The 25,734-nt window shown below is 43.8% G+C and overlaps 1 protein-coding gene across 1 annotated transcript; it reads right to left on the reverse strand.

The window, feature by feature from the left end:
- Positions 1-97: 97 nt before the first annotated feature.
- On the reverse strand, positions 98-25,615 carry ZNFX1 (zinc finger NFX1-type containing 1). The gene is made up of 14 exons (XM_037164595.2): positions 25,385-25,615; positions 23,343-23,446; positions 18,052-19,854; positions 14,577-14,708; positions 13,092-13,240; positions 12,327-12,476; positions 11,231-11,342; positions 9,904-10,154; positions 8,266-8,405; positions 6,937-7,091; positions 6,408-6,553; positions 4,642-4,752; positions 4,227-4,322; positions 98-3,566 (listed from the first exon to the last, which is right to left on the reverse strand). The coding sequence occupies exons 2-14, from the start codon at positions 23,401-23,403 to the stop codon at positions 1,125-1,127; spliced, it is 5,748 nt and encodes a 1,915-aa protein (XP_037020490.2). The 5' UTR covers positions 23,404-23,446; positions 25,385-25,615; the 3' UTR covers positions 98-1,124.
- Positions 25,616-25,734: the final 119 nt, after the last annotated feature.

The raw sequence follows: 25,734 nt of genomic DNA on the forward strand, positions 1-25,734 counted from the left end.
CTAAACCACAGAAACAAAATGGCCCCCATTCCCATCCTCAGTCTCAAGCCACCTAACAGCTGATTCTAACAGCTGAGGACAAACATGGACCACTGAATTCTTGCGATCAGTTTTTATTAGCTTTAGAGGCTAAAGTGCATAGTAGACAAAAAAGGAAATGCATACATAGGAAAGATTTTTCTCATCAACATTAGAAAGACCTGAGATGCCTAAGTGTTCTAGGAAACAATGGACTGACAGACTACACAGGAGGCAGGCCTGGGGAGCTGGTTTCTGGCATGGGTCTGGGGCCTGCAGAAGCTGTTGGCATGCTAACCCTGCACAGGCAGAAGCTGCAACAGATAGTGTTGGGATAAAGGGTCACACTTAGGATAGGTGCTGCTGATACGAATGTGAGTTTAATTCCACTCAGGACCCCAGGGAACCAGCACTGCTACTGAACCTTTCCTGTTACATGCAAAGAAACCACTGCCCCAAAGTGCAAGTCACAGGAAAGGTACGTGATGAGGATCACTCCTTAGTTAGCCTGGGCTTCTTGCATAAGCACCCAGCTGTGGGTAATCGCATTTTTCTCGCTCTCAGTAAATATGTAACTGGGTCAGAGTTAGTGAAGTCTGTCTTATCACATGCCTCATCTGGAACGAGGGTGCCTGAGAAAGGCAAGAGGGAATCTTGTGCTCGTTTAAAGGGTAAGTAGTTCATAAACAACTCCTCTGAGCTTCTGTTTATTAGAATTAAAGTCAGTCTGCAAGTTAAGGCCTGGCACTCAGATTAAGTCTTCTTCACCGAGCTTACACTCTGTCCCCACAGCAGTGCAGAAAAAACATCTGATGGAGTCAGGACCCAGAGATATCACTGTGTAGCCCCAAACATGCTCCAGGGAGTCTGTCCACTAACTTGCAGGAGAGGAAAAAAGATTACATCTGTTAACTTTGTTCTCAGTTCTGGAGGTAAAGTGCTTACTCTAGCGCAGGGGTTAATCTAGAAACAAATGAGGGCAAGCCCTAAAAGTGGATCCTTAAGTAGGTGCTAAGACAATTAAAAAAAACCCTTTGATTCCTTCATAAAGAAGCCAACCCCAGCCATACAGTGGTCAGGGCAAAAGGCAGCTGCGTGCCATCTTCCTACATCAACCTGTGGATCTCCTCAAAGTTCATCAGGTTGTTGGCTGTGTCAGACCAGGCAGCATGCTGTGCTCCATCCATCTCAGAAGCAAGCTCATTGCTTCTTTCCAGAGTATGATTCACTCCCCCAATCACTTCTTTACAGTCAGGACATGTGCTCCTCTGCATGGCTCCCCCACAATCGCCAATCACATAGATGTGGCCATTGGGACACTTGAACCAGTGGCCAAGAGGTAAACCTATTGCTTTGACGATCTGTACACGCTCTCTCTCTGAGATGCCCAGGCCAGAGCAGGGAAGGGTGGCTTTCAGGGCTTCCATTTTTTTCTGCACAAGCTGCTCATCCTGCTGGGTGAATTTACATGTTCTCTCAAGGATTCTGCGGACAACGCAGACCTCTTCTGCTACAGTACCACTCACTTTCCCCTCTGCCATTTTGCAGCGGGCCAGGAGGTCCACCAGGTATGTGAGCCTCTGGATTTCACTTTGGAGGTCATCCAATTCCTGGCTGGTAAAGCTCAATCGCTTCTTGGCTAGCCACTCACGGACCTGGTCTAGTCGAGTCCTCACTTTGCTTTGTTCCGAGAAATGCACCTTTTTCAGGGAATCACACAGTCTAGCCAAGTAGTCATAGAAGTTGATGTAATTCTCAACAAGGCCCAGGTCCTTCACTGACAGATTTTTCTGGGTCAGCTTCTCTGTCAACATAAGGAAGTCTTCAGGAAGCAGTTGGTGGAGGAGACTCTTCCCCTCCAGCAGAGCCTTAAGTTGTTCCTGGCTGGTTGCGATTTCCCCTGCGGAGCCCTGGATCTTTAGTTTAACTATTTCAATCTCCTGCAGTCGTTGTTTGATGCTGGTTCCATATCTCAGGTTTTTACGGATTGGCACCTGGCACACTGGACAGACTTTCAACCTGATGGCAACTTCATCATCCTTCTGCTCATTCATGTACTGGTCCAAGGCTTGTACCTCGAAGATATGGCTACAGTCTTCCAGCTGTACAAAGCGGGCATCAGGCTCATCTTCAAAGCCAAAGAAGATTTGGGTGACTTCCTCCTGGTGGCAGACACGGCACTTCTTGGGGCACGGCTCCCCACACAAACCAATGCAGGGGTGGCCACAAGCTAGCAACTTAGTACAAGGCACGTAGCATGGGGGTCGGTTGCAGGGCTCACAGCAGAGTTTGGTGCACTGGTAATGCTGGCAGCGCCAAACACAGGGTTCCACGCAGCCGCTGCACAGTTCCCCACACTTCTTCTTGCACTGGCTGTGGACACAGCGGTTCTGACAGGTCCGCTGGCAGGGTGGGCACTCGCCAATGCATGGCTCCTGGCACTTGTGTGAGCAGATGAGCAGACGCTTGCAGGGCTGCTGACAGCGCTCATGAAAGCGCCCTTCGAAGCAACTGTGGCAGGAGCCAGGGCATGGATGCCCACAGTTCAAGATGGCGCCACACTTGGTAGTGCACTTGACTGGTAGGTCATACTTGAGGTCCTCCACATTACCGCATTTCACCTGTTGACTGTGCCCACACTTGAGTTTCACAGTGACCATTTCTGAACACAACTGCACACAGGACTCACCACATGAGTGGCTGCACCTGTGCCCGCATTTCAGGACCTTGGAGCAAGGCTCTTGACAGCAAAAATCAGACTCAGACAGGGAACAAGGGACCATCTGTTCATGGCCACACCGAAGAATGATTTTGGGCACTTTCACCTGACAGGGCTCACATTCCTGAAAGCAAACAAGGGGGCACCGATGTCTGTCTTTGCAGATGACCTTCTGGCACGGCTTTATGCATTGGAACTTCTTGTGCAAGGGATCATAAGGGTGGCATGCACGAGTGCAGACATGACCACAATCCAGTCGGAACTCACAGGGTAGGTTGCAGCCTCCTTCGGGCACTCTTTGGAAGTCAGAAGCTTTGGATACTACAGTGTAGGTATCAGGGTGGTTCTGGCAGCACAGCCGAAGCGTTTGGCCTATTTGATTGTTCTCTCGAAGGGTATGAATGATCTTGCTCCACAAGGGTACCTTGGCCAGCATCTGCATGTTTCCGATGCAGTACATCCCCTTCTTGGCGCGGGACAAGGCCACGCAGATGCGGTTGGATATCTGGAGAAAACCCACCTTGCCTTCCTGATTGCTCCGTACTAGTGAGAGAAGGATGATGTCATTCTCTTCCCCTTGGTATTTGTCCACCACATGGACCTTGACACGAGCAAATGTCTCAGCTGGCATGAGTTTGCGCAGGCAGAACAGCTGCCCCGTGTAGGTGGTAAGGATGGTTATCTGGGAGGGCAGGTACTCCTGGCACAGGAAGTACTTGCACAGCTCTACCACAAAATGAGCCTCATGCTGATTCTGATGGCTTTTGCCTTCTTGGATTTCCTGTTCAGGAAAGTTGTGTTCTATAAAGTAAAGGTTAGAAGAAACCCCCTAAAAAAGAAAATAAGTGACATGTTAGAAAGTTCACTCATGGCAGCTCTTTCTATCGCCACATTTGTTGACCACTGACCCTGTTCCGGAGTGGGAGAGACCTTGAAGGCTTTTTGTATACTCGGTACCATGGACTTTGATTCTGTAGTCACCATGGGCTTTGTTTTGGAGCATTAACAAACAGTGAAATAGATAAAAAATTAATGTGTATTTTAGTTTTGAAGACACTTGTTTGATATTAATATTTATAATAGCCACCCACAATCTAACCATTATAGATCAGGGAATAAGCAGCAGCTATGATGACGAGAGAGGAGCTAACTTATAAGCACTCTATCGTGCTGATTGATGGCTTTACATACCTCATCTCCTTCAATCCCATAATGTGATGAGTGAGCAGCCATTGTTCTCACTGTACAGAAGACGACCCTAATACTCAGAACTGGTATATAACTTCCTAAAATGTAACACAGCTACTAACTGGCAGAGCTGGGATTCAAAACCCAGGCCTATACTATCAAATTTTATCATACTCATACTCTTAAAAACTAGTTTTAAAAAGCTGGCTCAATGCCCTTCTGAAAGCCCCTTCTCATCCTAAGGAAAACACAGGCTCTTAGGTTGCTGACAGCAGCGGGGGGGGGGGTAGGGCAGACTCACCTTAATCTTCTCGTATTTGAGAACAGAGGGATGATTCTCTAGATCCTGGTAAATGTGGGGGGTCAAAAGCCGGGCGATTTCAGGGCGCATGCGGTGCTGAAACAGGACATGTATGTCATCAGAAACATGGGCAGAGATTAAATGCAGTTTTTCTAAAGAACAGGTGGAAAATCTGGGCAGGTAACATTTGAAAATAATAATAGGGAAGAAAGAATATAAATGGGCTCCTTCATCCAAAATAAACTCAACACAAGCTGATCTTGCTGTGTTTTAAAACAGAAAACAAAATAGTCTGACAGAGTCATTTCATTACTAAACCAGTTTTATTTTTATGAGAACTTTCTTGCTGGCAGTTGGCAGGCTCCCAAGAGCCTTCTCTGAGACGTTTTGTAATAACAGAGGCCCACCTTCTCACCTGGTAATTCAGACGGATGAAGGGAATGTTTACTTTCACTAGCCGTTCAAAGAGGGACACCTCAAGGTTGAAATTCTTGGCCAGGTCATACACGTTGGCACTGGGGCGCAGCTGAGAAAAGAAACATGTCTGAGAATTCTCTATTGAAAATACAATTAATTCATTCATCCACCCACCCACCTACTCATCAAATATTTTTTAAGTGCCTTCTATGTACAGGTAGTGCTATAAGTGCTGAGAGACCACAGATAAAGAGTGACAAGGGCCACGAGGGCAAGAAATAATGGCAATGGGACACAGTGCCCAGGGGTACAGGTTCTTCAGCTACGCCCTTCTGAACAGGAGCTGAGGCCAGCATGGAAGAAGCTGCCAGTCATTCGAAAAGCAAGCCAGGAGGGAGCAGGAAGGACAGGGGGCTAACACAGTAATCACATGAGACAGTGGTACGAGGTGAAGTCAGAGAAGCAGGCTGAACCCTGAGAATATTGTAGACAACTTTAGGAAACTTGATTTTTTTAAAAGATTTTATTTATTTATCTATCTTTAGAGGGGAGGGGAAGGGAAGGAGAGAGGGAGAGAAATATCAATGTATGGCTGCCTCTCATGTGTCCCCTGCTGGGACCTGGCCTGAAACCCAGGCATGTGCCCTGACTGGAAATCGAACCACGGTTGTTTGGTTCGCAGGCCTGTGCTCAATCCATTGAGCTACACCAGCCAGGGCCTAAGAAACCTGATTTAAAAAAAAAAAAAAAGATTGAGCACGGGCCTGCGAACCAGTCGAGGTTCAATTCCCAGTCAGGGCACATGCCTGGGTTGCAGGCCAGTTCCCAGCAGGGGACACATGAAAGGCAACCATACATTGATGTTTCTCTCCCTCTCTCCTTCCCTTCCCCTCTAAAGATAAATACAGTAAAAAAAAAAAAAAAAGATTTTATTTATTTATTTTTAGAGAGGGGGAGGGTGAGAGAGGGAGAGAGAAACATCAGTGTGTAGGTGCCTCTCACATGGCCCCCACTGGGGACCTGGCTCAGAACACAGGCATATGCTCTGACTGGGAATTGAACTGGCAACCCTTTGGTTCGCAGGCCAGTACTCAATCCACTGAGCCACACCAGCTATGGCAGAAGCTTGATTTTTATATTAGGTGTAATGAGAAACCACTGGAGAGTTCTGATCTAGAAGTGACATGATCTGATTTACTTTTTTGTTGTTGTTTAATTTCATGTTGGCACCTTTATTAAGAATGGATTAGAAGGTGGCAAAAATGGAAGCAGGGGGACAGAAAACATGGTATTTCAAGAGTCCACTTAAAAGGCTACGGTGGCCCCAGCTGGTGTAGCTCAGTGGATTGAGTGCGGGCCTGAGAACCAGACAATCGCAGTTCGATTCCCAGTCAGGGCTCAGGCCTGGGTTGCAGGCCAGGTCCCAGTGGGGGACGCATGAGAGGCAACCATACATTGATGTTTCTCTCCCTCTCTCCTTCCCTTCCCCTCTAAAGATAAATGAATAAAATCTTAAAAAAAAAAAAGGCTATGGTGGATAAAAAAAATTAGCAGAGGAAACAGATGAAATGGATGATGCTACTTCTAAAATATACCCCAAATCTAAGAGCACTTACTCTGAGATTGAATGTAGAAGGTAAAAGAAAAAGTAACCAAAGAAAGCCATTAATAGGCTTAAGAACCGTTGAAGCAGAGTGGCCAGGGTCCTCCTGATTAATTCTACCCCCCAGACAGCAAGCCCATATTCAGGGGCTCCGGCCTCACCTGTTGGTGGTCTCCAATCAGAATGAGGTGCTGGCACGCTTTGCTCAATGTGGCAATGGTGTGGGCCTCAAGGACTTCGGCAGCCTCTTCCACAATGACAATCCGAGGCTCTACTTTCTGCAAAATCTGGCGATATTTGGCAGCACCTCAAGTCAAGAGAGAAGAGGCTCCCCTGAGATGATGTACTGGACCCACCAGGCCACTGGGCTTCTGGGTCTGTGACAACTGAGCCCCTCACATTCACCCAAAGCTATGGTGACTACTGAATGAGAGAACAGGTGCTGCTGGATGGTTACCAGAGCATCATACCCACGTTGGTCATTACTGGGGTTCCAAATGCAACAGGAACAAGTAGGTGGATTTCACCAACAGTTCCCTAAATACAGCTTGCTTGCTTTCAATAGCTTTTCATGGTATTTTCCCCTAACCTACTAAAGAAGCTTCACTTTACCTGTCCTACATCATCTGAAAGGAGCCTGGCACCAGGAGTGAATGGCTGGAGCAGGTAAATTTACTTATGTTTTCTTACCTGTGGTTGTCATTCCTATGACCTGGGCATCTTTCAGAATGTGCAGGTCTTCCTGGAGTCTCAGCTCCGCCAGTCTCTCTGCTGATGCGCGGTACTGATGCTCATAGCTGAGGATCTTTCGGCGGGTGTCAGCCTGGTACCTCTGTAGCCACAGCCTGAAGAATATGAAGAACAAGGTAGAGTGAGCCACGAGCTCTTTGAGAAGGCAGAAGACCCCCTTCATTGTGCCCTGTGTGTGAAGTGAAACCTGGACTGCTGAGGAGATTACAAGTCACAGAGAAAAAGACCCAGATGTGCAGGGACCCAGGAGTCTAAGATGCCCAATAAAAACATGCATAGAGACATGTATTTAAGAGGTGAAGAGCTAAAAAGGGGGTCAGGACAAAGAACAGAGGTTAAACCTTGGAAAAAGAGAAAGGGACTTCAAAAGCTTAAAGAAGAGCCGTGGCTAGTGTCACTCAGTGGATTGAGCACCAGCCTGTGAACTAAAGGGTTGCTGGTTCAATTCACAGTCAGGGCATATGCCTGAGTTGCGGGCCAGGTCCCCAGTTGGGGGTACACAAGAAGCAACCACACATTGATGTTTCTCTTCCTCTTTCTCTAAAACTAAATAATTTGTTTTTTAAAAAGCTTCAAGAATTTCTCCAAATTCTTCCCGCCCATCCCTGGCTGAGTCTTCTTCCCTTCCTAATTCTCCAGAGTCTTCTTTTATAAGTAAAATGGATCGTGTCACTACTGTGCTGTAAAATCTTCCAATGAATTTTTGATGCTCTTCAGATAAAACCCTTGGTCCTCACCTTAGCCCTTTGAGGCCTTGCAGTGTCTGGTCCCTGCCCACCTCTCTGACTTAACTTTGCATTTCTCTGAGCCACAGACATTCTGGCTGCCCTTTTCACTTTCTCAAACAGATATGCTCCCTCTCATATCAGGGCCTTTACCAGGAGGTCCCCCAAATCTCATCTCTTCCTTCCCTACTGGCTTTATAATTATCTACTCCTCTTTCAGAGCTTGCCTCCCATGTTTTTTTCCTGGATACCTTGGACAGACCAGCTCAGATACACGTTAACATTACTAGCACTCCTTGCTTTTTTTTCTTAGTGTTTATGCCCATTTGCAATATTTTATTTGTGGAATTAACTAATTTGTCTGCTTGGATAGACTCTAAACTCCATGAGGAGGTACAGCCAAGTATCTTCTATCCCACGGCTGAATCTATCATTAGTTAACCCTGTTGAAGGCCTGGGGGGTTATATTCTAGGAACAGAAAAGGAACCTCCTGTGGAAATTACATGGACTAGAGCTGGGGGAGGTGGGTGTTGGACATAGTACCTATAAAGCTGCCAGCGAGAATTCAGATCCAGCTGCCAAACATCCTGGATTTCATTGGCCTCGGCCTCAGTCATGGTGTTCAGTTTGCGAAGCTCATCCTTTACTTTCTTCTTCATTTTCTTTTTCTGGTTACGCTGCATCTGTTGACATCAATACCAGCCAGGGTCATCATATGAGCAGAGGTGGACCCTGTTCTACGCCCTAGATGAGGGTCATAGCACATGCAAAAGGGACATGCAAAAGAGACACTCTTTAAGTGTCTCACACTTTCTCAACAGATATTCCATTGCCAAGTAGCTAAATGGAGCTCTGGGGCCAGTGTACCTGGATTCAAAGTCCCATCTACCTCTTATTAGCTGTAGGACCTAGAGTAAGTTACTGGACCTCTGTGCCTCAGTATCCCTTCTATAAAGTGAGAATAGTAACAGTGCTTCTTCATAAGATTGCTGGATTGATGGAAGTGGTAAATACATGGAAAGCACTTACAATAGTGCTGGCACCAGTTATCACAAAATGTCTTTTGACCACAGTTGGTTTCTCATTCCTAAAACATGTGTCACGAAAGTAGAGAGGTAAGACTTTCTGAATTCCATACAGAGCCTGCTAAAATGGTCTTAACACCATCATACCGTGAGAGTATGTTTCACAAGTGGATTAAAGGCACCATTTTGGAGAAAGTGCTCTCCCCTGGATGTGTCACGAAATCTGAGGCCATGAATCCTTAAAACAACTGGCATCCAAGACAAATGTCACAATATTATGGTCCTTGCCCCACTTCAAAACCAAACAAACTCCGCCTGAGGCCACGTGGCAGAGAGATGCCCAATCCATGTTTCAAAGTGTTGGGATTATGACTCCACCCATCATTTATAGTGATGTTGAACTGAACTAAGAGATCACAGGTTTGAAGCCATCAGACTAGTAAAAATTGCATCCAAAGTTATCTTGAAAGTCCCTTAAAGTAAACAGTGGGATCCAGAAAACGTTATTTTAAGTGTGTAGTCCTCCATCATCATAGTAATGCATAGTGCATTCTGAGGACCTTGGGGTCCTAACCAAGGAAGGAGTGAAGGGCAAGTCTGTATGTAGCCATGTGTGTGTTCACACTATTCTGGCTTTAAGAGAAACATCAAATTCCAGGGTGAGTGAAGCATCCCATCCAGCTGGTATGGCTTGCTTCTTTCCCTTTTACTTGAATCCTCTAAAATCTTAATGCAGATTTAGACTTGTTTTCTAGTTAGTAAAAGGTTAATATCCATGGAAGCACCAAGCACTAAGACTACAAGCATTTGATCTGCTGCATATGTACTGCATTTTTCTCAAAGTTCAAGGGAAGCACTCAGCTACCTGATTCCTATCTTTATAAACGGGCATTTCTTGCTGGGGCCCCTCTGAAGGGCTGTATTTTTCTAGTCTTGAAAATAAGACTCATCCTTATATATTGGGGTCTGGTTGTAGATGTGTAAATTCAGCTCACTGTGAGGATGAGTGAGGTGAAAACATAACAAACATGGATGATAAAAACTGCTGTTCTGGTCAGAACTGATGTTCTCAGGCCTATTTCAGGAAAGTCTAACCGCCCACCAGGCAAAACTCCCATTCCTCATTCTGTTAAGGCTTTAAGAGAAGTGAGTTTACCTCCCACTCTCCTTCAGCTTGCTCCTGCCCAGCTGCTGTCCCAGGGCCTTCATTTTCTAGCCTCATGGCCAGAAGCACTTTAGCCAATTCCTGGATTGCCCCATTCTCTTCCTTCTTCCGCCGCCGGGGCCTCACTACCTCTTCCTCCTCAATCACCCGGTCTGCTTGAATCAGGTCGGCCTCCTCTGCAATCTCAATCAGAGAACCTTCCTCTTCCCCTTCTTCCTCCTCCTCCTCCCCTTCTGCCTGGGCTAAGAGAAGAGAACACGTAGGAAGGAAATGAGGACGCTTGAAGCCAAAGCATGAAAGAGGGCACTGACGAGAGCTAGGGGATGGAGACAGGCTTCCTTATACACCTTTTTGTTACCATTTTGTATCACTCACTGCCCCCTTAAAAAAATTTACCATATACAGGGTGGGGAAAAATCTTTACCATATACAATTGTTTATATGGAAAATAATAATAATACACAGTAATACAAGAATAAACTGTGTTTCACATACAACTGTAAATTGTGAGGCAATTGCCCCTACTTTTGCCCCACACTGTATATAATGTGTATTACCTCTAAATAACACAGTCTAATCTTGATTTTTTGGAGCTCTATCTAACTGAAATCATATTGTATATACAGGGTCCGGCAGAAGTAATGCCTGCATGAGTGTGGTTGGTAGGGTAATAATATGTGTGTAATAATTTCTAGTTTTCATTTGACCATTCATGTAAAATATCACATGGTGTGCTTGAGTGTGATCTTGTTATGTTATACAATTACATGCTTATGATCTTGTAATAAAAAATGCGCGTTATTTGTGCTGGCCCAGCATTTTCCCTTAACTTGCCTTTTTCATTCAGCATATTTTTGAGATTCATGCATGTTGCTATCTGTGCTACAATTCCTTTTCACTATTGTACAGTATTTCATTATCTGAATAGGTTATAATCAATCCATCCATTGTACAAATGTTGATCGACATTTGAGGCCTGTTTCTCGAGCTCCTACTGCTTTGCATTCTTATCAGTGTGGGGTTATATACAACCTTTTAATTTTTGCCAATCTGGTGGGTGCATAACAGTACCTCATTTTGGTTTTAATTCTTCTAGTTTCTAATGAGCACCTCTCATATGTTTACTGACCATTAGGATTTCCTACTCTGTAATGTGCCTGTTAAAGAGTGTTTTATCTATTTTCCTACTAAGCAATTATTTGTCTTTTCTGATTCATTAATGCTCATTACATATCCTGGGTATTTTTAAGTTCTGCTCTTCTGGTTTTTATCATATTCCACTTTAGAATGTGATTCTAGGTAGACATACACTTCTTACCTATATTTTCAGGTCCTGCTGGAACACTTTGGGTGAAAGAAATGACACCCAGACCCAGCCATTCCAGCATCATGGAATGCTTCCAGCTCTGGACAAAACCCCATTCACCATCCTGAGGAAGGAAGAATTATCAGTCATGAGAATTCTATGACAACTGGTGTGAAGAAAAAGGTCTTGACAAATTGAAAGTAATTCCCTTAAAATTTAGTGGCTGCAAATTGGCAGCCCTTGGGCAACTGGATTATTTAATTACTTGCAAACATTTCTTAAATAATCTTCTTTTATTGATACAGAAAAAGGGGAAGAGAGGAAAAAAGAAAGGGAAAGAAACATCGATGTGAGAAACAATGACCCATTGCTTCTTCACGTGCCCTGACCGGGCACTGGACCTGTAACCCAGGCATGTGCCCTGACTGGGAAATAAACTGGGAACCTTGTGGTTTACGGGATGACATCCAACCAACTGAGCCATACCAGTCAAGGCTTGCATAGACTTTTAAAAATAAAAACTTCCTGCCTCTTTTGACAAAACCAGGAGCTATGGCGGCAAACAGTCTGCATTCCTAAATGGCAACAAATAGCTAGAAGTGAGTTGCTGCCCCGCCTTTTTCTGCTTTGCCACAGTTCTCTCTACTTCCCAAATCTCACATCTAGCCTGCTTCAGTCATTTTTACAGAACCTAATTGACCCCTTTTGGCTTTTGGGTTTATTACCCTGGAATTCACCAATCTATTGACACAACAAGGTGCCACTTCCCTAGGTTCCTGGCCAGTCACTTTACAGACATGCAAGTCAAAATTTCAAACACTGGCAATTTCATATGGTTCAACTTAATGTTGTTATTATCTCCAGGGTATAAATGAGGAAATCAAGTAACTTGCCCAGAGCAAAATCAGAATTTCAATCCAGAAGGCTAGCTCCAGAGTCTTGTTCTTGACTAGTATACTCAGCTGTCTCTCACGAAATGGAACTTCCAACATTATGTCAGCATCAATTTACCAAACAGCTAATGCTTTGGATCACTGCTTTTGCTGAATGCTCCTTCCAAAGTGCTGTGACAAGACAGACACTTGCGCCCCCCCAGGATGACCCTTACCTGCACTGGTCCATTCATCAGGCTTTTCCAATGCTGGGAGGAAATGTACTTCTCCAGGTGCTGTTCCCGCACTACACCACCCATGGTGCACTCCAGAGTCTGGGCCCCTTGATGCAGCTCTTGCTCTGACTCCTTCATTTGTGTCATGATCTGCTTAGAACAGTGGTAAAGAAATAATCAGGAGGTATTCTCATGAGTTTTGGAGGTTTCCCAAACTCAGTGCCTGCCTGGAGGGAAAACAAAGCTAAGACAGGAACAGCAAGAATGGAGAATAAACCAATTTCCCAAAGCACATTACTGTAGTTTTAAAACCAAAAGTTTATTATCTAAAATGTCTAAAAGACGCCAACTAATAAACAAGGAAAGAAATAATACTATAGAAAAACAGCCCAAGGATCCTGTGGTGGAGACTTCTTTTTCCCTCAGTAATAACTCAGAATTTTGGTTGGCATATGGCTGCTCAGCTAGAAGATGGTCAATAGGCTGTAAGTAGAAGTGCTGCGGGTGTTTGGAGGGATTGGCCCAAGGTTCTGGCAGGAGCGGGGAGAGGGCAGTGTGCCCTTTTTTGTCCATTCTCCACTGTGGATTCATTACAAAGGCGAAGGTCACCCCAGGGGATTAGCAGAATGTAGTGCTGGAATGAACCTGGGTCCTTCAGAGTCTTGTGGAGCTTCCCTCTCTACCTCGGACTGCCTCCCCAGAAAGCCAATGTTGTCTTGTCTAATTGCCCCGTGAGTGACTCCAACACCCAAAGCCTGGACTCACATTCATATAGGCCCTTTGGAGGTGCATGGGGAGGTTTCGGCGAAATTCCCGCTTGTTCCTCAGCTCCCTCAGGGTGAACTGCTTCAGTACTTCACTGTTGCTCCTTCCACCTACTCTCACGATGCTGGTCTTCTGACACCTGTAGATACCTGTGGAGAAAAGTGGAGCACAGCAGAGTTGAGAGGAGCGATGCTGGATTCTCTCAGGTGAGAGCTGCATGTGTTTGGGGTAGTGTGTCAGTTGGTCCCTGAGGGAACAAACTGGTGCTTACAGGAAATCTACCCCATTAATGAGCAATATGGCCCCAGAAATGAATATAACCTGCAGAGCAGTTAAGTGTGGTCAAGAGCATAGGCTTTAAAATCAGATTATTGAGGACCCAACTAACTGGCTCCACAATTTACTGCCATGTAACCTGGGGCATGTTACTCAACTTGACCCTCAGTTTCTTCATCTGTGATTTGAAAACAGTACTATTTTCCTCATAGGACTATATACAGTCTGAGTAAACTAAAGATTATCTTTATAGCTCCTAGGTAGGGCCTGGCATAGAATAAGCTCTTAGTGAATGTTCTCTATTATTCACTCTACATATTATATGAATGGATTCCTTTTATGTGCCAGACATGTGCTAGGCTCTGAAGACAGAGCTGTGAAAACTCAGACTCAGTTTCTAATTTGTTCCTATGTTTCACAGTCTGGCAGAGAATATACACATTGAACAATTTATCACTGTAGTAAAAATGCAGTTAAGTACTATAAATACATGATGCTGCAAGTATGTAACTGGAGACCTTACCTAGTCTGGATGAGGTAGGGGTCTAATTCTTGAGGATCTCATATTTGAATTGAGACTCCAAGAATAAGGAAGATTTAATCTAGGTGGAAGGAGGATATAGAAGAATGGAAAACAATGTTCTAAGCAAACGGAATATCATATACTTTTTCACTCATTAATGTAATCAGTATTTTTCAGTGCCTAGTATGTGCCAGGATCTGTGAATATACCAAGAAACAGGAACAATCTTCATGGTATTTATAGTCTAGGGCTCAGCTATGTAAAAATAAATTGTTACATATGTGTTAAGTCTCTGAAGGAAAAATACAAAAGGAGACTTAACTTTGGCCTAGGGCAATATTAAAGTGCACATGAAGAGATATTTAAGGTGAAATCTGAGGAATGAATAGACATGGAACCAGCCAGGCTGGATGCAGTCAAGATGGACAGATAGGTGTAGAGAAAAGGTGCATTCTAGGCGGGGGCACAGCATGGACGAAGAAAGAAGTTGAGGAATTCAAGGAACTGAAGACAAAGGGAAGAGGTAGGAAATGAGATTCAGAGTTAGGGTGGTATAGGCAACATATAGCTTTACAAATCATTGTGAGAACTGTGGACTTTTATCCAAAGAGCAATAGAAAGCTACTGAAGTTGCTAAATGGTTCAATTATAAATGTCTTGCTACAGAATAATTTTGCATACATTACCTTCCAAAAACTGGTCCAAAGCATGATTAGTATAACATACAACCAAGATGGGGAACTTCTGGTGGCTAATTTGCCAAACAGGGTAATTTGTTAGAAGGGCCTGAACAATTTTTAGACCCACATAGGTTTTGCCTATGAAAAAAGAAAAAAGGAGAGTTAGAAAAATTAAGACACTAAAAGGAGTAGTTAATCACAGAAAATTCTTATTTTTTAAAAGTCCTTATGCTCATCTGTCCCCCAGCCACCCTCTTCCTGTCTTAAAAGCTACCCATGTCACCAGTCTCTTGTGTGACTTCCCAGAGACAGCCATCAGTGCATGTATAGGCAAACGTGACTACGCAGAGTTTTTCCTTTTCTTTCTTTCATACAAATAGCAGCAGACTATTTTCACTGATCTACATCTTGCTTTTTTCACTTAAAGAATGGTCCCTTCTTGTTTTTCACAGATGTAAGGTGATTTTTTTAGCATTTCCTACTGATGGATATACCATCTGATTACGACCTATCCACACAATGGAATACAATAAAGTCACATAAACAAGAGGGAAATACTACTATGTATGAATGTGAAAGAAGCAAAACAACATGCAGAAGAGTATTTCTAGCATAGTGAGTTAAAAAAATGGAGGGAATAAGTGTAAGTATGTATCTGCTTGAATATTCATAAGAAAAACTCTGGAAAGATACACCAGAAGATGACATTGTTTGCTTTAGAGAAGGGAACTGAGTGAGGTGGTAGAAGGAGGGAGACATGGGCTTAATTTTTTAACCACTTTTTATTTTATTAAAAGATAAAATTAAAATTAGTAATGAGCCAACATTTCTGATCTCTCAGATTAGCAAAAACTGATGATCAGGAAAAAAAAATGTAAACATACAATAATGCTGGAAAGAATGTAAGGAAATGGCCCTGGCTGGTGTGGTTCAGCAGATTAAGTGCCAGTCAGAGAACCAAAGGGTCACCAGTTTGATTCCGAATCAGGGCACATGCCTGGGTTACAGGCCAGGTCCCCAGTGCGGGATGCACAAAGAGGCAACCACACATTGATGTTTCTCTCCCTTTCTCTCACCCTACCCCTCTGTCTAAAAATAAATATGAGGGGGCTGGGGAATGGTGGGGAGAAAATGCAGACAACTGTAATTGAACAACAATAGAGTAAGTAAATAAATAAAATCTTTAAAAAAAAAAGAATGTAAGGAAATGTAAGCATATTCACTTTGGTGACAGGACAAACTGGTGCATTTTAAAAAAACCCTCAAAACATTACTTTAATCATGCATATTTTTCCACCATATAGGTATTTATTAGAAAGAACTTTTCATCTATTGCATTCATTTTTTTTATCATGAGTTGCCATTACTTTATCAGTGTTTTTTAAAGACCTCTTCCTGTTTTGGGTTTTTTTTTTGTACATCCTTTTGGGAGACTAATTTAGTAGTATCCAGTATAACTATTATTGTGAATTCCGACTTGAGCAAAAAAAATTACAAGAAATAATAAGCAGAGTAAATAAGCAGAGTACCCAAAGATACACACATGCAAAAATATAGACATATGGGTACTTATTACAGCACTGATGTAATAACAAAATATTTATATATGACACATTCATACCCTACAGGGAAGGCAGGCATAATAAAGAGTGAGGTACATTTCTAAATGTAACTGTAGCATAAAGAATGTAAAACTGTTCATAACATGTATAATTTATATGTCTATATATAAATTATAGACCATTAAAAGAGCATGATTCCATTTTTGTTATTAAAAATAGGAAAAGTGTGCCCTAGCTGGTGTAGCTCAGTGGATTGAGCGTGGACCTGTGAACCAAACAACTGCGGTTTGATTTCCAGCCAGGGCACATGCCTGGGTTTCAGGCCAGTTCCCAGCAGGGGACATGAGAGGCAACCATACACTGATATTTCTCTCCCTCTCTCCTTCTCTTCCCCTCTAAAGATAAATAAATAAAATCTTAAAAAAAAAAGGAAGAGTGTGATATATGTATGTAAACATATAAATACACATATAAATACAAAGAAATATCAGTGCTAATCTTGGAGAACATCTTAAAAGATACATATCAAACTGCTAATAGTAGTTATTATCCCAGAGTAGGATTAGAGAATGGTACATGGGCAGAAGGGTATAGGGGGGTATATTTTCATGAGAAGCAAGCAGAGAGGAGCCAGGACTCTAGAGCCAAAATGCCTGGATTCAAGACCTAGGTCTGTCACTTACCATCCATGCGAGCTTCAACATATTATTCAGATTCTTTGTCTTAGTTTTTTCATCTGTATAATCAAATGTTTCTGCCTCACAGTTATTGTGAGGATGCAATAAGTTCACATATGCATGGTAGGTAAAACAGTACTTAGCACATAGTACTATTATTATATATAGTAAGTCCTCAACGTCATTCATAGATTCTTGAAATATAAGTCTTTAAGCAAAATGACATATAACAAAGTCAATTTTCCCACAAGCTGATTGATAGAAACAAGAGTAAGTTTCTATGGCATATTTCTGGTCACAAAATCATCACCAAACTTCTAAATAAAGACCCCAAATATTCCTAATATTAAACACTGAAAGAAATGTGAACTGTATACATACACTTAAGAAAGATGAATAAAAACAAGTTAAGAGAATTCTTTTCCGACCCACTTATTCCAGTTCAGGGTTGAGACGGCTGGAGCCGATCCTGACAGCTCAGGGTGCAAGGCAGGGCCCACCCTGGACAGGACGCCCATCCACCCCAGGGCACATGCTCACACTTACGCAGACTGGGACGGTGCAGACATATCAGTTCACCTCACGCACATATCTGTGGGGCGTGGGAGGGACTGGAGTCCCTGGAGAAAACCCATACAGACGTGCGTGGGGAGACCATGCAGACCCCACAGACAGTGGCCCTGACTGGAAATTGATTTTTTTACTGATCAATGTTATTTAAAAAATGATGGTGAATGAAATAACATTATTCCAGGACCTGCTGTACTTGATGTTACTTAATTAAAAGCAATATACAAAACAAACTAATATAGCCTTTGATGAAGCAGAAGTAGTTTTCTAAAGTTTGTCCCTTAGCAGTCTTCTCCAACCTTATGATTTTGGTTTATTACTATGCATTACCAATGGGTTGCCACTGAAAAATCAACATAAGCAAACTTTATAGACAAGTTTGAAGCCCATTTCCTGGGAATATTTCTTTTTTTAAAATTGAATTTATTGATGTGACATTGGTTAGTAAAATTATATATATTTCGAGTGTACAATTTTATATCATCTGTGTATCGTATTGTGTTTACCACCCCAAGTCTCCTTCCATCATCATTTATCCCCTCTATAGCTTCTTCTAGTTCCTCCACCCCATCATGGGAATGTTTCTAATTGAGATATTCTAGAAATCTAGAGTCAAGTGTCCCTTCCCTTTCTCCTAAGGCAGATGACATATGCTCTGAAAAATTCTCCTACCTGTTCCAGGAGGTCCCTGAATAACAGCCAGTTCTCTTGTGAGAGCAAACTGCAAAGCTTCCATCTGGGAGTCATCCAGCTTCAGGACTTCCTTGGAGGGCCACTGGCTGGGGTCTAAGACATTAACTCTAGAATATCTCAAGCCATCCTTCAAAGATTCTTTGGTGGCTGAGGGATTATTTATTAAGGGAGTAAAATCATATCTGCCTCCCATTACCAAGTACCTTGGCTCCCTCACATGAGAGTCACATTCCACAATGTTTCTCTGGAAAGGGACGTCTTCCTCCTGGATCTCCTGGAGTCCTTCCAGGACATGCCTATAGGCCTCGAAGTATGCAGTTGTCTCCACCATGAGGAATGAGTCAGAGGGATGGACCTCTGCTAGCAGTTCTTGGCTCTGCTCATTGAAGCAAAGCTGGACAAATCCTTGGCGGAGATCTTCTTGCTCTCGGTTAGACACTGTGGCAAACAGAAATGTCTCAAAATTGTCCTTGGACATGCACACCAAGGACCCATAGAGCAATCGTTTGGAATTCTGCCAGCGAACATTTTTCAGTGGTTTTGTGTCAAAATGCACCTTATAGACAATGCCTGATGATGAACACACAGGGGTGATAATCCTAGTATCAAAGTAGATTCGGATGTCATCAAACTTTCTCTTCCTCAGGCCTTGGTCTTCAAAGCTCTGGAGAAGTTCCAAAATGCCTTCTCGTAGGGGTCTGACAAAATCTTCTCGCAGCAGTCGAAAGTGGGTATCCAGATAGACAGCAGTGCTCTCATATTTTCCAGCAATGATGTTGGGACGAAGGAATGGCTTCTCATCCAAGTGCACTTCATTGTATGTAGGGTAAATGGGCATAGTCCGGTAGCTCTCAACATGGTCCTCTGCCTTAGTCTGTACTAAAGTGTAGGTGTCCTCTCTTAAAGTGCCCTCTCGCCTCTTTTCCTGCAAATGTTCAATGATGGTCTGTACCTTTTCCAGGTTCTTCTCAGTCTCCTCTTCTATGTCAACACCAGAGGCTCTCAAAGCATTAAGAGAAGTTGGCAAGAGGGAAATGAGCATGGAAGTTTCCTGCATAGAGCTGGCAGGGAAGACACTCACAAGCTCCTGGAGGAGGGAGATGATGTTGCTAATGTGTTCTGGATACTGGTTTCGAATATCAGCAGAGGGTTCAGTGATCATCCCTACCACATAATTCGGAAGGCAGACTTTGAGGAATTTTGAGTTCTTCAATATGCCCAGGACATGAAGAATGCTCTGGCGATCCATTTTGGAACTACATGCCTTCCGAAGAACCTGACAAATGAGCTCAAGGAGACTGGATTTCATAAAAGAATGAGACAGAAGCTCTTTCAGTCCTAAACTTGAGGCAAGTGTGATGACCACCTCAGAGGGGTCTTTCTGCAGAAGACTTTCTAGGAACTTATAGCCCAGTTTCTTCACCTGCTGTGGCTGTCCTGCAGGCTTTTGGTAGGGGGTCCGCCGCTGTTGAAAGTTTTCATCAGACCACGGTGGTCTGCGGTTCCTTCCCTCCTGATTGCCATTTCTCTGCCTGGTGTCATTCTCCTGACCATGTCTTTGGCCTCTCGGTTCATCATTGGCATGTCCCCCACGGTTCCTCCTTTCCGGATGTGGGTTCCTTCCCATTGCTGCAAACCTTTCTTCTCTTTGCCAGTAAGGAACAGGATGGTTGTTGGCCCTAGGATGCCTTCCCAGCAGGTTGGCTCCTCCTCTGAGAACATTGACTGGTGGGTTATTGGCCTGATTTCTACCTCTTGGTGGTAATTCACCATCGATAGGCCCTAAACACAATGGGAATATCAAGTAAGCACAAAAACCAAGGTGCAAAGAAATCTAGTAGGATGACAATGAACATGTTCTCATTTTCCAAACCATCCAAGGAGTTTTATTGCACGAGAACTAAGATTTTCTACCAAGCCATATAGTAAATGTAACATCAATTACTATGTTGCTGTATATATTATAAAAATATTGTTGCCTTGACTGGTGTGGATTAGTGGATTGGGTGTTATCAAACAAACCAAAAGCCTGCCGGTTTGATTCCAAGTTGGGGCACATGCCTGGGTTGTGGGCCAGGTCCCCAGACGGGGGCAGGCAAGACGCAACCAAAAGATGTTTCTCTCCCTCTCTCCAAAAATAAATAAATAAAATCTTTAAAAATACAGGTTTTTTTCAGAGGGTACAAAAGGGAAAAGGAATAAACATTTTGGGGTATATAATACATGCTAGAGAAATTTAAATGCTTGTGGTATATCACTTAATCCTCACAAGCTGTTATTATTTCAGAGGGTCAAAAAGATCAGCTTGCCCTGACTGGTGTGGTTCAGTGGACTGAGTGTGGGCCTGTGAACTAAAGGGTTGCCAGTTCAATTCCTAGTCAGGGCACGTGTCTGGGTTGCAGGCCAAGTATCCAGCAGAGGTGCAGAGAGGCAACCACATATTGATGTTTCTTTCACTCTCTTTCTCTCCTCTTTCCCTTCTGTCTAAAAATAAATAAATAAAATCTTAAAAAAAAAAAAAAAAAGATCAGCTCATTGCTTGTATTTTCTTGCCAGTACCAAACAATAGCCAGTGTTAGTTTCAGAGCCAAAAAGAACTGATTCAAATACTGATCTGAGCACTTCCTCACTGTATTACCTTGGCTAAGGTACATAATTTCTCTAAACTTCAGCATATGGGTTGAGCACAGGCTGAGAATCAAAGGGTTGTTGGTTCGATTCCCAGTCAGGGCTCATGCCTGAGTTGCAGGCCGGGTCACCAGTGGGGGCCATGTGAGAGACAACCACACATTGACGTTTCACTCCCTCTTTCTCCCTCCCTTCCCCTCTCTCTAAAAATAAGTAAATGAAAACCTTAAAAAGAAATTATCTTTAGAGAAGAAGGGAAGCAGAGGATAGAAATACCAATGTATGGTTGCTTCTTGACAGTCCCCTGCTGGGGGCTGGCCTGCAACCCAGGCATGTGCCCTGACTGGGAATCGAACTGCGATTGTGTGGTTCATAGGTCCACTCTCTAAATGAAAACTTTAAAATAAAAAAAAAAAAGGATTAACCTGGCTGGTGTAGCTCAGTGGATTGAGTGCGGGCCTGCGAACCACACGATCGCGGTTCGATTCCCAGTCAGGGCACATGCCTAGGTTGCAGGCCAGTTCCCAGCAGGGGACCCATGAGAGGCAACCATACACTGATATTTCTCTACTTCTCTCCTTCCCTTCCTCTCTAAAGATAAATAAAAAAATAGTATCTTCAGTTTAAAAAAAAAAAAGGATTAAATGTTTATGAGATACTTAGTATAGTATAGCACCTGACATATAAAGCTCACTAAGGTTAGTTATTACTTGTAGCACTAATAATTTTCTATTGGCCTACCCTATTGATTTTTAGAGCCATTGGTTCTGCCATTAAACAATTACATGATAGGCAACAGAGGCATCAAGTGAAATAAAACTATAAAGGGCAATGTGTCTTAAATTTTGCCCAGAGAGCAGAGGGGGATGTGGAGTTTCCTTTACTAAGATGCCTTTGAGCTAACTAACAGACTGTAAACGAAACTGGAAAATGAAACTCGTGTTCCTCCTTTCTGCAGTGCGAGTTCATGCACATAGTACTTATCTATTAGCAACACTCAGAAGAGAAAGGATGTGTGCTTGGGGGGGCGGTGTTAGGTGACACACCCAGTACACACATGAAAGCTAACACCACACAGGAGATGAAGCCAAACTTGTCTTCCTTGATCTGCCACACATTTCATAAGCGATCTTGGCCCACAAACTCATGCCCAGTTTTTCTCACTTTCTTTTTCTCTAAAAATGATTCTGGAGCTGACCCAACTGGCAGAATGACTTGAAGATTTTATAAACAAGCAAACAAAAAATAAGACTGTATACAATAACTTGATGATAAAAAATATCATAAAAATTTCAAATGCATACCATATTCAAAATGATCATTCCACTTAATGCTAGGTCTACTCATGTACATTTTTTATTGTTTTGCATCTTTTAAAAATACTTTATTTATTTATTTTTAGAGAGAGGGGAAGGAAGGAAGAAAGAGAGGGAGAGAAGTATCAGTGTGTGGTTGCCTCTCATGTAGTCCCCACTGGTGACCTGGCCTGCAATCCAGGCATGTGCTCTGACTGGGAATCAAACTGGCAACCCTTTGGTTTGCACACCAGCACTCAATTCACTGAGCCACACAGGCCAGGGCTTATTCTGCATTTTTCAGAGAAAATTTTAATGTGAAACATACAGGAGTATTTGGTAAAATATAAATACTGTATAGTACTGTACTTTAAATTTTTATAATTAATACTTTCAAATTCCCAAGATATCAGAAGAAAAGTCCTACTTCTAATATTCTGATCTGATTAGAAAACTAGACATTTTGGAAGAACAAAAAATTGATTGTTTCTCATTCTTTTCAACATTCATACAGCTCATAAAATAAAATTCTGCAGTTCTTCATCATTTGTTCCACAGCTAAACTCAGATGACATATTGAAAACTTAGGGAAAAGCAAAAATCCACTTGGTTGTTTGTTTTAGAAAGTTGTTAGCATAACAGAACAATCACTGTAGTAGAGTAATGCTTTTAGAACTAATTTTGCTTTGATGGCTAAGACTCTAGACAGATGCTCTCAAGTATAAAGCCACTAGGTATTTGTGGCTATTAAGCATCTTAAATGTGATTAATCTGAATTAGGACGTGTAAAACAACACACAGAATTTTGAATACCTAATACCAAAAAAAGTTAAATAGCTCACTAAAATTTTTTATATTGGTAAAATCTTAAATACTTAAATATATGGTAAATAAGTGAAATTTCAAAAGTACTTTCAAAATTAGTAAAGTACTATGATAATACTACATTCAATTATAAGATATTTGAATATATTGACTTTAAGTACTAAATCATTAAACTTTATTAAATTAAAAATGGATTTTACCTGTTTCTTTGTGCTTTTTTAAACAGTGCTACTGGACAATTTTTAAATTGTATTTTTGGCTTTTCTTATGTTTCTACTGGACAGTGCTGCTCTAAACCAGAGCACTACTTCCACTCTGACACCTCATTACTCTCTTTGTTGAAGTGCACCCATCCATCAATTCTCTTCAGGGAGAAAGCAAAGGGCCGTTCTTTCAGAGTCAATCATATTATAGCTAAGAAATAAACTATTTTTTACTTGAGAGATGCAGCCAATCATGGGTGGGCCTGCTCCTTCACGGGGAGCTTGGTTTCCTTCCCATTAGCTGGAAAACCTTACTCACCTCTGTGGTTGTTATGGGGATTCCTGGGCCTGGCATCTGGACAAGGTCTTCTGTCCTCCATGTCTGAGTCACTTGAATTCCTCCACCTTAAACTGCCCAGAAATCTGTACAGGTTGAAAGGAATTAATGCTCTTGAAACATAGCATCTGGCAGAAAAACCCTAAAACAGCATTAAGTCAATCCTGCCAAATCTTAATGATTTGTTAACCAAGAGTTAAACGCAGATTTTAATCATGGACAGTGTTCAACTCTGAACACTCAACTATGATATAAAAACATTAAATTCACAATTTAGGTGACTTTGAGGAGTCAAATTCCCCCCTTCTCTTTATCCCCGCACTTTCTCAGAGTAGAGGAAGTGTCATTTATTCCCATTCCAAACTACTGTTTGTTTTATGCCTTTAGCCAAATCACCTAACCTGTTGTTAGGTTTCATTTTCCTTTCTATAAAGCAGATAAACATGGTTGCCACGACAGAAAGAAGTACATTTTTGTTAATCCAAAAACATGAACATACCACCCCATTCGGCATTTATACTACATAGCATTCTATAGCTTACAGTACTCTACAGTTTGTGAATCATTATTTAGTAGTTACCCCTTATGCTACTCTTTGGAATGCAGCCAACCTAAGTTCTCCATTCTAGTGAAATCAAAACAAAGAAAATCACATGTTTCAACAATCAGGAGGCTTAGCATCTGCAGGATGCTGTTTCCTCAATCAGCTCAGAATCTGCAGTTTTCCTTCTCCTCTTTCTACCTTGATTTTTGGAGGAAGAGAAGCCCATTTAAGGGAACTTCCCAACAGAGCTCATACACACCCTGTGGGCTAGGGCGAGAGGAAAAGTGGGTGGTTTGTAGACCTCAGCAAGGGGCTTTCTGGGACTGTCCTTCTAAGTTTTTAAATATTCATGGTTGGAAACTGTGAATAGATTTGGCATTATATGAGGAGTAGCTTTTATCCTCATCAGAAAAGAGTCCCTTTCCTTCTCGCTGGCAAAATTTTTGGTAAATCTCCCTCGTGGTATCAAACCCCGCTCTCTTGGCTCAGGTTCAATATTGAGTTGTTTGGTTTATGTATTTATGTATTTATTTTTCATGGGAAAAAAACTCCCAGGGAAAAAATTCCTTCTCCCCCCACTTGAGAAAACAAAAACAAAAACAAAAATAAAAACCACCTAAATTAGAAACTCAGAAATTTTCTGAGATGAAAGGCAAGGCACGGGAGGGGCGGAAAGAAGCAGGAAATGCTTCGACAAAAGCAGACCACGGTGGGTTTCTCTGGGAATCAATGCCCGAAGGGCGGGGAGAAGACGAGCACCGACGGCCAGGCTGGGACGAGGATCGCAGGGGAGGCGAGCGGTGGTCACCGCGGTGGGACGACAGAGGCCGAGACCCGCAGCCAGGGCCGGGTTTCGGGGGGACGACTCCAGGGGCCCGAGAGGGTACAAGAGGGATGGCGGCGCCGCTGGCCCCAGGAGCCCCCCGGGGCCTGGCGGGGTCCCCAAGGGGTCAGGGAGAGCCGGGGCTGTGTGGGGGCGCGAGGGAGCCGCCACGGCCGGGCCGAAGCGGGGAGTGGCAGCGGTGGTGGTGAGAGCTGAAGGGGTCGGGAACCTTGGGAGGAAGGGGGCGCTGCAGGTGATGGGGGACCTGGAAACTGGGGGGAGGGTGCTTCGTAGAAACCGCGCGATGGCCGGGGTGAGGGCAGAGGAGGGGGAGGGGTGGGGGTGACTGAGGCAGAAAGTGAGGGTAGAGACGGAGGCGGCAGGCAGAGGTGGCGAGGGAGGGCTCTCTCCGGGCGGACAATGGAGGCGCTGGGCGCAGAGGGGGTGAAGTTGGGGGGCCGAGGTGGTGCAGAGGCGGGGGATGAAGATGATGGGGGAGCTGGGGACGGGGACTCCAAGGTGGAAGATGCGGGCGCTGGGAAAAACGGAAGTCCAAGGCAGAGAGAATGTAAAGCGGTGAAAGTGACAGGCGCCGAGGAGGGCGAGTGGGGCGCCGGGGGTGGCGGGAGCCCGGGACGCGGGACAGGGGTCACTCACCCGGCTCCGGCGCGTCCTCTCGCCGCCGCCGTTTGGTGCCGCGGTTCGGGTCCAAGCAGGTCCGCGGTTCCGCCCAGAGCCGCGCACTTTCGGTTTTCTTCCCTTTCGGTTTCCAAACACTGAGCGGGAGGGGCGGAAGGGGAGAGCGGGCCGGGCCGGCGGACGCGAGGACACAGGAGGAGGGGCCCTGGCACCGCTGGCTCCCCCGCCCTCAGACCCTGCGGGAGCGGGCAGGCGTCGCCTCAGCTTCCCGCGGCGGCTCGGGCGGGCGCGGCTGAGGGGAGGGGGCTGCGGGGGGCCGGTGAACAGCGCCCCAGGCCGTTGCAAGCCTCCGCCGGCCCCGAAAGGGG

Source organism: Artibeus jamaicensis, unplaced genomic scaffold (assembly GCF_021234435.1).
Source record: "Artibeus jamaicensis isolate MK-2021 breed Jamaican fruit bat unplaced genomic scaffold, CSHL_Jam_final contig_685, whole genome shotgun sequence".
Taxonomy (NCBI): domain Eukaryota; kingdom Metazoa; phylum Chordata; class Mammalia; order Chiroptera; family Phyllostomidae; genus Artibeus; species Artibeus jamaicensis.